This window comes from Pelophylax lessonae (assembly GCF_965119305.1).
Source record: "Pelophylax lessonae genome assembly, chromosome: 1".
Taxonomy (NCBI): domain Eukaryota; kingdom Metazoa; phylum Chordata; class Amphibia; order Anura; family Ranidae; genus Pelophylax; species Pelophylax lessonae.
In genome coordinates, this window is record NC_138768.1 from 46,562 (window position 1) to 60,831 (window position 14,270).

The 14,270-nt window shown below is 53.4% G+C and overlaps 1 protein-coding gene across 1 annotated transcript in view; it reads left to right on the forward strand.

Moving 5' to 3' along the window:
- MRPS26 (mitochondrial ribosomal protein S26) overlaps positions 1–3,951 on the forward strand; it is a gene marked incomplete at both ends in the record, with an annotated part of 43,561 nt that extends 39,610 nt beyond the window's left edge. The window contains one exon of the mRNA XM_082250393.1: positions 3,736–3,951. Within this exon, the coding sequence (XP_082106519.1) occupies positions 3,736–3,951 (216 nt within the window). The remainder of the gene's footprint in view (positions 1–3,735) is intronic.
- Positions 3,952–14,270: the final 10,319 nt, after the last annotated feature.

The window sequence follows — 14,270 nt, forward strand, 5'->3', positions numbered from 1 at the left end:
TCACACACGCCAACCTCCTCAGTGCCCCCCCTCCAATCACACACGCCTACCTCCTCAGTGCCCCCCTCTCCAATCACACGCCAACCTCTTCAGTGCCCCCCCTCCAATCACACACGCCAACCTCTTCAGTGCCCCCCTCTCCAATCACACACGCCAACCTCCTCAGTGCTCCCCTCTCCAATCACACACACCTACCTCCTCAGTGCCCCCCCTCCAATCACACACGCCAACCTCCTCAGTGCTCCCCTCTCCAATCACACACGCCAACCTCTTCAGTGCCCCCCCTCCAATCACACATGCCTACATCTTCAGTGCCCCCCCCCCCTCCAATCACACACGCCTACCTCCTCAGTGCCCCCCTCTCCAATCACACACGCCAACCTCCTCAGTGCCCCCCCTCCAATCACACACGCCTACCTCCTCAGTGCCCCCCCCCCTCCAATCACACACGCCAACCTCTTCAGTGCCCCCCCCTCTCCAATCACACACGCCAACCTCTTCAGTGCCCCCCCTCCAATTACACACGCCAACCTCTTCAGTGCCCCCCCCCTCCAATCACACACGCCAACCTCTTCAGTGCCCCCTCCAATCACACACACCTACCTCTTCAGTGCCCCCTCCAATCACACACGCCAACCTCTTCAGTGCCCCCCCTTCAATCACACACGCCTACCTCCTCAGTGCCCCCCTCTCCAATCACACACGCCAACCTCCTCAGTGCCCCCCTCTCCAATCACACACGCCAACCTCCTCAGTGCCCCCCCTCCAATCACACACGCCAACCTCCTCAGTGCCCCCCCTCCAATCACACACGCCTACCTCTTCAGTGCCCCCCCTCCAATCACACACGCCAACCTCTTCAGTGCCCCCCTCTCCAATCACACACGCCAACCTCCTCAGTGCTCCCCTCTCCAATCACACACACCTACCTCCTCAGTGCCCCCCCTCCAATCACACACGCCAACCTCTTCAGTGCCCCCCCCTCCAATCACACACGCCAACCTCTTCAGTGCCCCCCCCTCCAATCACACACGCCAACCTCCTCAGTGCCCCCCCTCCAATCACACACGCCAACCTCCTCAGTGCCCCCCTCCAATCACACACGCCTACCTCCTCAGTGCCCCCCCTCCAATCACACACGCCTACCTCCTCAGTGCCCCCCTCTCCAATCACACACGCCAACCTCCTCAGTGCTCCCCTCTCCAATCACACACGCCAACCTCTTCAGTGCCCCCCCTCCAATCACACACGCCAACCTCCTCAGTGCCCCCCTCTCCAATCACACACGCCAACCTCTTCAGTGCCCCCCCTCCAATCACACATGCCTACATCTTCAGTGCCCCCCCCCTCCAATCACACACGCCTACCTCCTCAGTGCCCCCCTCTCCAATCACACACGCCAACCTCCTCAGTGCCCCCCTCTCCAATCACACACGCCAACCTCCTCAGTGCCCCCCCTCCAATCACACACGCCTACCTCCTCAGTGCCCCCCTCTCCAATCACACGCCAACCTCTTCAGTGCCCCCCCTCCAATCACACACGCCAACCTCTTCAGTGCCCCCTCCAATCACACACACCTACCTCTTCAGTGCCCCCTCCAATCACACACGCCAACCTCTTCAGTGCCCCCCCTCCAATCACACACGCCTACCTCCTCAGTGCCCCCCTCTCCAATCACACACGCCAACCTCCTCAGTGCCCCCCTCTCCAATCACACACGCCAACCTCTTCAGTGCCCCCCCTCCAATCACACACGCCTACCTCCTCAGTGCCCCCCTCTCCAATCACACACGCCAACCTCCTCAGTGCTCCCCTCTCCAATCACACACGCCAACCTCCTCAGTGCTCCCCCTCCAATCACACACGCCAACCTCCTCAGTGCCCCCCTCTCCAATCACACACGCCAACCTCTTCAGTGCCCCCCCTCCAATCACACACGCCAACCTCTTCAGTGCCCCCTCCAATCACACACGCCAACCTCTTCAGTGCCCCCCCTCCAATCACACACACCTACCTCCTCAGTGCCCCCCTCTCCAATCACACACGCCAACCTCTTCAGTGCCCCCTCCAATCACACACCCCAACCTCTTCAGTGCCCCCCCTCCAATCACACACACCTACCTCCTCAGTGCCCCCCTCTCCAATCACACACGCCTACCTCCTCAGTGCCCCCCTCTCCAATCACACACGCCAACCTCTTCAGTGCCCCCTCCAATCACACACGCCAACTTCTTCAGTGCCCCCTCCAATCACACACGCCAACCTCTTCAGTGCCCCCCCCTCCAATCACACACGCCAACCTCCTCAGTGCTCCCCTCTCCAATCACACACCCCAACCTCTTCAGTGCCCCCCCTCCAATCACACACACCTACCTCCTCAGTGCCCCCCTCTCCAATCACACACGCCTACCTCCTCAGTGCCCCCCTCTCCAATCACACACGCCAACCTCTTCAGTGCCCCCTCCAATCACACACGCCAACTTCTTCAGTGCCCCCTCCAATCACACACGCCAACCTCTTCAGTGCCCCCCCCTCCAATCACACACGCCAACCTCCTCAGTGCTCCCCTCTCCAATCACACACACCTACCTCCTCAGTGCCCTCCTCCTCCAATCACACACGCCAACCTCTTCAGTGCCCCCTCCAATCACACACGCCAACCTCTTCAGTGCCCCCTCCAATCACACACGCCTACCTCTTCAGTGCCCTCCTCCTCCAATCACACACGCCTACCTCCTCAGTGCCCCCCTCTCCAATCACACACGCCAACCTCCTCAGTGCCCCCCTCTCCAATCACACACGCCAACCTCCTCAGTGCCCCCCTCTCCAATCACACACGCCAACCTCTTCAGTGCCCCCCTCTCCAATCACACGCCAACCTCTTCAGTGCCCCCCCTCTCCAATCACACACGCCAACCTCTTCAGTGCCCCCTCCAATCACACACGCCAACCTCTTCAGTGCCCCCCCTCCAATCACACACACCTACCTCCTCAGTGCCCCCCTCTCCAATCACACACGCCTACCTCCTCAGTGCCCCCCCTCCAATCACACACGCCAACCTCTTCAGTGCCCCCTCCAATCACACACGCCAACTTCTTCAGTGCCCCCTCCAATCACACACGCCAACCTCTTCAGTGCCCCCTCCAATCACACATGCCAACCTCTTCAGTGCCCCCCCTCCAATCACACACGCCAACCTCTTCAGTGCCCCCCCTCCAATCAGACATGCCAACCTCTTCAGTGCCCCCCCTCCAATCACACACGCCTACCTCCTCAGTGCCCCCCTCTCCAATCACACACGCCAACCTCTTCAGTGCCCCCTCCAATCACACACGCCAACTTCTTCAGTGCCCCCTCCAATCACACACGCCAACCTCTTCAGTGCCCCCCTCCAATCAGACATGCCAACCTCTTCAGTGCCCCCCCTCCAATCACACACACCTACCTCCTCAGTGCCCCCCTCTCCAATCACACACGCCTACCTCCTCAGTGGCCCCCTCTCCAATCACACACGCCAACCTCCTCAGTGCCCCCCCCCCTCCAATCACACACGCCAACCTCTTCAGTGCCCCCCCTCCAATCACACACGCCAACCTCCTCAGTGCCCCCCTCTCCAATCACACACGCCAAACTCTTCAGTGCCCCCCAATCACACACCTACCTGCTCAGCGCCCCCCCCCCCTCAGAGTCCCCCTCACCCCCATAAACTCCTCTCTGCTCTTTTCTACCACAGGAACTTTCCAAGACTTTCATCACCCTGGAGAATATGGAGGAGAGGATTGAAGCCGCTATGGATAACCCCAAATCCTACAACTTCTGTGTGGACCGCGAAGGAGAATTCTGCCTCCGAGTTCAGCCAGCCAATCCTGATGTCATCGTTCCCATCATCGTGATGTCATCGTTCCGGTCATCGTCATGTCATCATGTTGTCATCGTCCGGTCATTGTGATGTCATCGTTCCCATCATCGTGATGTCATCGTTCCGGCCATCGTGATGTCACCGTTCCGGTCATCATCATGTCATCATGTTGTCATTGTTCCGGCCATTGTGATGTCATTGTTCCGGTCATTGTGATGTCATTTCTCAGTTCAGCCAAATTATGATTCAAATAAATGATAGAAAATCTTTTCTAAGTCTCCATCCAGTAATGTGTCTGCAGTGTGCGCCCCAGAGAGCGAATTGTACCCCAAAGGTGACCCCTCCCCCTCTTCCTCTGTACACCAGTGGTGACTCCCCCCCCCCCCCACTACCTCTGTATAATGTAATCTCCTGTATACAGACTGGGGGGGAGGGGCACAGCCTGCCCCTCCTCCCAGCTCTTCCCCTCCTCTGTTGCTGTCACTACTCCTGTAGTCAGTTCCCACCTGATAATTTCAAGCAGGGAGGGGGAATATTGTGTCGGGCACAATGGGGGAGGGATAGCAGACATTTGTGCTTGGAAGAAACGGTTTTGTGCTAAATGGGGGGGGGTGATTGTGTTGGGAGGAATCATGGTGGGCGGGGTTATTGTGCTAACCTGAGGGATAGGGCGGTTGGACTAGATGACTTTGTCCCAGCTAGATTGTGCTAGGAGGGGGTGGTTGTACTAGACTGGGGGGGGGGATATTGTGCTAGGAGGGGGTGGATGTACTAGACTGGGGGGGGGGGATATTGTGCTAGGAGGGGGTGGTTGTACTAGACTGGGGGGGGGGATATTGTGCTAGGAGGGGTGGTTGTACTAGACTGGGGGGGGGGGGGATATTGTGCTAGGAGGGGGTGGTTGTACTAGACTGGGGGGGGGGATATTGTGCTAGGAGGGGGTGGTTGTACTAGACTGGGGGGGGGGGGGGGGATATTGTGCTAGGAGGGGGAAATGGGGGATTTTTTGCTAGGAGAGGGGTGATGGGGTAAACTGCTGGAATTGGGGGGTTTTGTGCTAGGAGGGGGAATGGGGAAGAATTGTGCTTGGGGGGGGGGGTTGTTGTGCTAAACTGGGGATTGGGGGGGGGATTGAATTGTACTAGATTACCTTGTCCCAGCTAGATAGTGCTAGGAGGGGGTTGTTGTACTAGACTAGGGGATGGGGAGGGGAAATTGTGGTACTGGTGTAGTGATATTGGTGATCCAGGCAGGCAGGAGGACTTCAGTACCGGGTGTGATGAGATTTGGATATAGGAGTTCTGGGGGTATGGGTGTAGAGGTACTGGTAGTATTGGTGTAGGAGTTCTGGGGGTATTGGTGTAGGAGTTCTGGTGGTATTGGTGTAGGAGTTCTGGTGGTATTGGTGTAGGGGTTCTGATGGTATTGGTGTAGGGGTTCTGATGGTATTGGTGTAGGAGTTCTGGTGGTATTGGTGTAGGGGTTCTGGTGGTATTGGTGTAGGAGTTCTGGTGGTATTGGTGTAGGGGTTCTGATGGTATTGGTGTAGGGGTTCTGGTGGTATTGGTGTAGGAGTTCTGGTGGTATTGGTGTAGGGGTTCTGATGGTATTGGTGTAGGAGTTCTGGTGGTATTGGTGTAGGAGTTCTGGTGGTATTGGTGTAGGGGTTCTGGTGGTATTGGTGTAGGAGTTCTGGTGGTATTGGTGTAGGGGTTCTGATGGTATTGGTGTAGGGGTTCTGATGGTATTGGTGTAGGAGTTCTGGTGGTATTGGTGTAGGGGTTCTGGTGGTATTGGTGTAGGAGTTCTGGTGGTATTGGTGTAGGGGTTCTGGTGGTATTGGTGTAGGGGTTCTGGGGGTATTGGTGTTGGGGTTCTGGTGGTATTGGTGTAGGGGTTCTGGTGGTATTGGTGTAGGGGTTCTGGGGGTATTGGTGTAGGGGTTCTGGTGGTATTGGTGTAGGGGTTCTGGGGGTATTGGTGTTGGGGTTCTGGTGGTATTGGTGTAGGGGTTCTGGTAGTATTTGTGTAGGAGTTCTGGTGGTATTGGTGTACGAGTTCTGATGGTATTGGTGTAGGGGGTTCTGATGGTATTGGTGTAGGGGTTCTGTTGGTATTGGTGTAGGGGTACTGGTGGTATTGGTGTAGGGGTTCTGGTGGTATTGGTGTAGGGGTTCTGGTGGTATTGGTGTAGGGGTACTGGTGGTATTGGTGTAGGGGTTCTGGTGGTATTGGTGTAGGGGTTCTGGTGGTATTGGTGTAGGGGTTCTGGTAGTATTTGTGTAGGAGTTCTGGTGGTATTGGTGTACGAGTTCTGATGGTATTGGTGTAGGGGGTTCTGATGGTATTGGTGTAGGGGTTCTGATGGTATTGGTGTAGGGGTTCTGGTAGTATTTGTGTAGGAGTTCTGGTGGTATTGGTGTACGAGTTCTGATGGTATTGGTGTAGGGGGTTCTGATGGTATTGGTGTAGGGGTTCTGGTAGTATTTGTGTAAGAGTTATGGTGGTATTGGTGTAGGGGTTCTGATGGTATTGGTGTAGGGGTACTGGTGGTATTGGTGTAGGAGTTCTGGTGATATTGGTTTAGAAGTTCTGGTGGTATTGGTGTAGGAGTTCTGGGGGTATGGGTGTAGGGGTTCTGGTGGTCTGGGTGTAGGGGTTCTGGCATAAAGGTACTGGTGTTAGACCATTGGTGATCCAGTCAGATGTTGATGTGACGAGTCCAGGCGGGGAGAAGAACTTCAGTTCTCGGTGTAATTGATATTGGTGTAGGGGTTCTGGTGGTATTGGTGAAGGGGTTCTGGGGGTATTGGTGTAGGGGTTCTGGTGGTATTGGTGTAGGGGTTCTGGGGGTATTGGTGTAGGAGTTCTGGTGGTATTGGTGTAGGAGTTATGGGGGTATTGGTGTAGGGGTTCTGGTGGTATTGGTGTAGGAGTTCTGGTGGTATTGGTGTAGGAGTTATGGGGGTATTGGTGTAGGGGTTCTGGTGGTATTGGTGTAGGAGTTCTGGTGGTATTGGTGTAGGAGTTATGGGGGTATTTGTGTAGGGGTTCTGGTGGTATTGGTGTAGGGGATCTGGTGGTATTGGTGTAGGAGTTCTGGTGGTATTGGTGTAGGAGTTCTGGTAGTATTTGTGTAGGGGTTCTGGTGGTATTGGTGTAGGAGTTCTGGTGGTATTGGTGTAGGAGTTCTGGTGGTATTGGTGTAGGGGTTCTGGTGGTATTGGTGTAGGGGATCTGGTGGTATTGGTGTAGGAGTTCTGGTGGTATTGGTGTAGGAGTTCTGGTGGTATTGGTGTAGGAGTTCTGGTAGTATTTGTGTAGGGGTTCTGGTGGTATTGGTGTAGGGGTTCTGGTGGTATTGGTGTAGGAGTTCTGGTGGTATTGGTGTAGGAGTTCTGGTAGTATTTGTGTAGGGGTTCTGGTGGTATTGGTGTAGGAGTTCTGGTGGTATTGGTGTAGGAGTTCTGGTGGTATTGGTGTAGGGGTTCTGGTGGTATTGGTGTAGGAGTTCTGGTGGTATTGGTGTAGGAGTTCTGGTAGTATTTGTGTAGGGGTTCTGGTGGTATTGGTGTAGGAGTTCTGGTGGTATTGGTGTAGGAGTTCTGGTGGTATTGGTGTAGGAGTTCTGGTGGTATTGGTGTAGGAGTTCTGGTAGTATTTGTGTAGGGGTTCTGGTGGTATTGGTGTAGGAGTTCTGGTGGTATTGGTGTAGGAGTTCTGGTGGTATTGGTGTAGGGGTTCTGGTGGTATTGGTGTAGGAGTTCTGGTGGTATTGGTGTAGGAGTTCTGGTAGTATTTGTGTAGGGGTTCTGGTGGTATTGGTGTAGGGGTTCTGGTGGTATTGGTGTAGGGGTTCTGGTGGTATTGGTGTAGGGGTTCTGGTGGTATTGGTGTAGGGGTTCTGGTGGTATTGGTGTAGTAGTTCTGGTGGTATTGGTGTAGGAGTTCTGGTGGTATTGGTGAAGAGGTTCTGGGGGTATTGGTGTAGGAGTTATGGTGGTATTGGTGTAGGGGTATTGGTGTAGGAGTTCTGGTGGTATTGGTGTAGGAGTTCTGGTGATATTGGTGTAGGGGTTCTGGTGGTATTGGTGTAGGGGTTCTGGGGGTATTGGTGTAGGAGTTCTGGGGGTAGGGGTTCTGGTGGTATTGGTGTAGGAGTTCTGGTGGTATTGGTGTAGGGGTTCTGGGGGTATTGGTGAAGGGGTTCTGGGGGTATTGGTGTAGGGGTTCTGGTGGTATTGGTATAGGGTGCTGGTATTACTGGTGTAAGGTATTGGTGATCCAGTCAGATGTTGATGTGACGAGTCCAGGCGGGGAGAAGAACTTCAGTTCTTGGTGTAATTGATATTGGTGTAGGGGTTCTGGTGGTATTGGTGTAGGGGGCTCTTGTGGTATTGGTGTAGGAGTTCTGGTGGTATTAGTGAAGGGGTTCTGGTGGTATTGGTGTAGGAGTTATGGGGGTATTGGTGTAGGGGGCTCTGGGGGTATTGGTGTAGGAGTTCTGGTGGTATTGGTGTAGGAGTTCTGGTGGTATTGGGGTAGGGGTTCTGGGTGTAGGGGTTCTGGGGGTATGGGTGTAGGGGTTCTGGTGGTCTGGGTGTAGGGGTTCTGGCATAAAGGTACTGGTGTTAGACCATTGGTGATCCAGTCAGATGTTGATGTGACGAGTCCAGGCGGGGAGAAGAACTTCAGTTCTCGGTGTAATTGATATTGGTGTAGGGGTTCTGGTGGTATTGGTGTAGGGGTTCTGGTGGTATTGGTGTAGGGGTTATGGTGGTATTGGTGTAGGAGTTCTGGTGGTATTGGTGTAGGGGGTTCTGGTGGTATTGGGGTAGGGGTTCTGGTGGTATTGGTGTAGGAGTTCTGGTGGTATTGGTGTAGGGGGCTCTGGTGGTATTGGTGTAGGGGTTCTGGTGGTATTGGTGTAGGAGTTCTGGTGGTATTGGTGTAGGAGTTCTGGTGGTATTGGTGTAGGGGGCTCTGGTGATATTGGTGTAGGAGTTCTGGTGGTATTGGTGTAGGGGGCTCTGGTGGTATTGGTGTAGGAGTTCTGGTGGTATTGGTGTAGGGGTTCTGGTGGTATTGGTGTAGGGGGTTCTGGTAGTATTGGTCTAGGGGTTCTGGGGGTATTGGTGTAGGGGTTCTGGGGGTATTGGTGTAGGAGGTCTGGTGGTATTGGTGTAGGAGTTCTGGTGGTATTGGTGAAGGGGTTCTGGTGGTATTGGTGTAGGGGCTCTGGTGGTATTGGTGTAGGGGCTCTGGTGGTATTGGTGTAGGGGGCTCTGGTGGTATTGGTGTAGGAGTTCTGGTGGTATTGGTGTAGTAGTTCTGGTGGTATTGGTGTAGGAGTTCTGGTGGTATTGGTGTAGGGGCTCTGGTGGTATTGGTGTAGGGGGCTCTGGTGGTATTGGTGTAGGAGTTCTGGTGGTATTGGTGTAGTAGTTCTGGTGGTATTGGTGTAGGGGGCTCTGGTGGTATTGGTGTAGGAGTTCTGGTGGTATTGGTGTAGGGGTTCTGGTGGTATTGGTGTAGGGGGTTCTGGTAGTATTGGTCTAGGGGTTCTGGGGGTATTGGTGTAGGGGTTCTGGGGGTATTGGTGTAGGAGTTATGGTGGTATTTGTGTAGGGGTTCTGGTGGTATTGGTGTAGGAGTTCTGGTAGTATTGGTGTAGGGGTTCTGGTGGTATTGGTGTAGGGGTTCTGGTGGTATTGGTGTAGGGGTTCTGGTGGTATTGGTGTAGGGGTTCTGGTGGTATTGGTGTAGTAGTTCTGGTGGTATTGGTGTAGGAGTTCTGGTGGTATTGGTGTAGGAGTTATGGTGGTATTTGTGTAGGGGTTCTGGTGGTATTGGTGTAGGAGTTATGGGGGTATTGGTGAAGAGGTTCTGGTGGTATTGGTGAAGGGGTTCTGGTGGTATTGGTGTAGGAGTTATGGGGGTATTGGTGTAGGGGGCTCTGGGGGTATTGGTGTAGGGGGCTCTGGTGGTATTGGTGTAGGAGTTATGGTGGTATTGGTGTAGGGGGTTCTGGTGGTATTGGTGTAGGAGTTCTGGTGGTATTGGTGAAGAGGTTCTGGTGGTATTGGTGAAGGGGTTCTGGTGGTATTGGTGTAGGAGTTATGGGGGTATTGGTGTAGGGGGCTCTGGGGGTATTGGTGTAGGGGGCTCTGGTGGTATTGGTGTAGGAGTTCTGGTGGTATTGGTGAAGAGGTTCTGGGGGTATTGGTGTAGGAGTTATGGTGGTATTTGTGTAGGGGTTCTGGTGGTATTGGTGTAGGGGATCTGGTGGTATTGGTGTAGGGGTTCTGGTGGTATTGGTGTAGGAGTTCTGGGGGTATTGGTGTAGGAGTTATGGTGGTATTTGTGTAGGGGTTCTGGTGGTATTGGTGTAGGGGTTCTGGTGGTATTGGTGTAGGAGTTCTGGTGGTATTGGTGTAGGAGTTCTGGTGGTATTGGTGTAGGAGTTCTGGTGGTATTGGTGTAGGAGTTCTGGTGGTATTGGTGTAGGGGTTCTGGTGGTATTGGTGTAGGGGTTCTGATGGTATTGGTGTAGGAGTTCTGGTGGTATTGGTGTAGGGGTTCTGGTGGTATTGGTGTAGGGGGTTCTGGTGGTATTGGTGTAGGGGTTCTGGTGGTATTGGTGTAGGAGTTCTGGTGGTATTGGTGTAGGGGTTCTGGTGGTATTGGTGTAGGGGTTCTGGTGGTATTGGTGTAGGGGTTATGGTGGTATTGGTGTAGGAGTTCTGGTGGTATTGGTGTAGGGGGTTCTGGTGGTATTGGGGTAGGGGTTCTGGTGGTATTGGTGTAGGGGGCTCTGGTGATATTGGTGTAGGGGTTCTGGTGGTATTGGTGTAGGGGTTATGGTGGTATTGGTGTAGGAGTTCTGGTGGTATTGGTGTAGGGGGTTCTGGTGGTATTGGGGTAGGGGTTCTGGGGGTATTGGTGTAGGGGGCTCTGGTGGTATTGGTGTAGGAGTTCTGGTGGTATTGGTGTAGGGGTTCTGGTGGTATTGGTGTAGGGGGTTCTGGTAGTATTGGTCTAGGGGTTCTGGGGGTATTGGTGTAGGGGTTCTGGGGGTATTGGTGTAGGAGGTCTGGGGGTATTGGTGTAGGAGGTCTGGTGGTATTGGTGTAGGAGGTCTGGTGGTATTGGTGTAGGAGTTCTGGTGGTATTGGTGAAGGGGTTCTGGTGGTATTGGTGTAGGGGCTCTGGTGGTATTGGTGTAGGGGGCTCTGGTGGTATTGGTGTAGGAGTTCTGGTGGTATTGGTGTAGGAGTTCTGGTGGTATTGGTGTAGGGGTTCTGGTGGTATTGGTGTAGGGGGTTCTGGTAGTATTGGTCTAGGGGTTCTGGGGGTATTGGTGTAGGGGTTCTGGGGGTATTGGTGTAGGAGTTATGGTGGTATTTGTGTAGGGGTTCTGGTGGTATTGGTGTAGGAGTTCTGGTAGTATTGGTGTAGGGGTTCTGGTGGTATTGGTGTAGGGGTGCTGGTGGTATTGGTGTAGGGGTTCTGGTGGTATTGGTGTAGGGGTTCTGGTGGTATTGGTGTAGTAGTTCTGGTGGTATTGGTGTAGGAGTTCTGGTGGTATTGGTGTAGGAGTTATGGTGGTATTTGTGTAGGGGTTCTGGTGGTATTGGTGTAGGAGTTATGGGGGTATTGGTGAAGAGGTTCTGGTGGTATTGGTGAAGGGGTTCTGGTGGTATTGGTGTAGGAGTTATGGGGGTATTGGTGTAGGGGGCTCTGGGGGTATTGGTGTAGGGGGCTCTGGTGGTATTGGTGTAGGAGTTATGGTGGTATTGGTGTAGGGGGTTCTGGTGGTATTGGTGTAGGAGTTCTGGTGGTATTGGTGAAGAGGTTCTGGTGGTATTGGTGAAGGGGTTCTGGTGGTATTGGTGTAGGAGTTATGGGGGTATTGGTGTAGGGGGCTCTGGGGGTATTGGTGTAGGGGGCTCTGGTGGTATTGGTGTAGGAGTTCTGGTGGTATTGGTGAAGAGGTTCTGGGGGTATTGGTGTAGGAGTTATGGTGGTATTTGTGTAGGGGTTCTGGTGGTATTGGTGTAGGGGATCTGGTGGTATTGGTGTAGGAGTTCTGGTGGTATTGGTGTAGGAGTTCTGGTGGTATTGGTGTAGGAGTTCTGGTGGTATTGGTGTAGGAGTTCTGGTGGTATTGGTGGAGGGGTTCTGGTGGTATTGGTGTAGGAGTTCTGGTGGTATTGGTGTAGGGGTTCTGGTGGTATTGGTGTAGGGGTTCTGGTGGTATTGGTGTAGGGGTTATGGTGGTATTGGTGTAGGAGTTCTGGTGGTATTGGTGTAGGGGGTTCTGGTGGTATTGGGGTAGGGGTTCTGGTGGTATTGGTGTAGGAGTTCTGGTGGTATTGGTGTAGGGGGCTCTGGTGGTATTGGTGTAGGGGTTCTGGTGGTATTGGTGTAGGAGTTCTGGTGGTATTGGTGTAGGAGTTCTGGTGGTATTGGTGTAGGGGGCTCTGGTGATATTGGTGTAGGAGTTCTGGTGGTATTGGTGTAGGGGTTCTGGTGGTATTGGTGTAGGGGGTTCTGGTAGTATTGGTCTAGGGGTTCTGGGGGTATTGGTGTAGGGGTTCTGGGGGTATTGGTGTAGGAGGTCTGGGGGTATTGGTGTAGGAGGTCTGGTGGTATTGGTGTAGGGGCTCTGGTGGTATTGGTGTAGGGGGCTCTGGTGGTATTGGTGTAGGAGTTCTGGTGGTATTGGTGAAGAGGTTCTGGGGGTATTGGTGTAGGAGTTATGGTGGTATTTGTGTAGGGGTTCTGGTGGTATTGGTGTAGGAGTTCTGGTAGTATTGGTGTAGGGGTTCTGGTGGTATTGGTGTAGGGGTTCTGGTGGTATTGGTGTAGGAGTTATGGGGGTATTGGTGTAGGAGTTATGGTGGTATTGGTGTAGAGGTACTGGTAGTATTGGTGTAGGGGGTTCTGGTGGTATTGGTGTAGGAGTTCTGGTGGTATTGGTGAAGAGGTTCTGGTGGTATTGGTGAAGGGGTTCTGGTGGTATTGGTGTAGGAGTTATGGGGGTATTGGTGTAGGGGGCTCTGGGGGTATTGGTGTAGGGGGCTCTGGTGGTATTGGTGTAGGAGTTCTGGTGGTATTGGTGTAGGAGTTCTGGTGGTATTGGGGTAGGGGTTCTGGGTGTAGGGGTTCTGGTGGTATGGGTGTAGGGGTTCTGGTGGTCTGGGTGTAGGGGTTCTGGCATAAAGGTACTGGTGTTAGAAAATTGGTGATCCAGTCAGATGTTGATGTGACGAGTCCAGGCGGGGAGAAGAACTTCAGTTCTCGGTGTAATTGATATTGGTGTAGGGGTTCTGGGGGTATTGGTGTAGGAGTTCTGGTGGTATTGGTGTAGGAGTTATGGGGGTATTGGTGTAGGAGTTATGGGGGTATTGGTGTAGGGGTTCTGGTGGTATTGGTGTAGGGGTTCTGGTGGTATTGGTGTAGGAGTTCTGGTGGTATTGGTGTAGGAGTTATGGTGGTATTGGTGTAGGGGTTCTGGTGGTATTGGTGTAGGGGGCTCTGGTGGTATTGGTGTAGGAGTTCTGGTGGTATTGGTGTAGGGGGTTCTGGTGGTATTGGTGTAGGAGTTCTGGTGGTATTGGTGAAGGGGTTCTGGTGGTATTGGTGTAGGAGTTATGGGGGTATTGGTGTAGGGGGCTCTGGGGGTATTGGTGTAGGGGGCTCTGGTGGTATTGGTGTAGGAGTTCTGGTGGTATTGGGGTAGGAGTTCTGGTGGTATTGGTGTAGGAGTTATGGTGGTATTGGTGTAGGGGTTCTGGTGGTATTGGTGTAGGGGGCTCTGGTGGTATTGGTGTAGGAGTTCTGGTGGTATTGGTGTAGGGGGCTCTGGTGGTATTGGTGTAGGGGTTCTGGTGGTATTGGTGTAGGAGTTCTGGTGGTATTGGTGTAGGAGTTCTGGTGGTATTGGTGTAGGGGGCTCTGGTGATATTGGTGTAGGAGTTCTGGTGGTATTGGTGTAGGGGGTTCTGGGGGTATTGGTGTAGGGGTTCTGGTGGTATTGGTGTAGGGGCTCTGGTGGTATTGGTGTAGGAGTTCTGGTGGTATTGGTGTAGGGGTTCTGGTGGTATTGGTGTAGGGGGTTCTGGTAGTATTGGTCTAGGGGTTCTGAGGGTATTGGTGTAGGGGTTCTGGGGGTATTGGTGTAGGAGGTCTGGGGGTATTGGTGTAGGAGGTCTGGTGGTATTGGTGTAGGAGTTCTGGGGGTATTGGTGTAGGGGTTCTGGTGGTATTGGTGTAGGAGTTCTGGTGGTATTGGTGTAGGAGTTCTGGTGGTATTTGTGTAGGGGTTCTGGGTGTAGGGGCTCTGGTGGTATTGGTGTAGGAGTTATGGTGGTATTTGTGTAGGGGTTCTGGTGGTATTGGTGTAG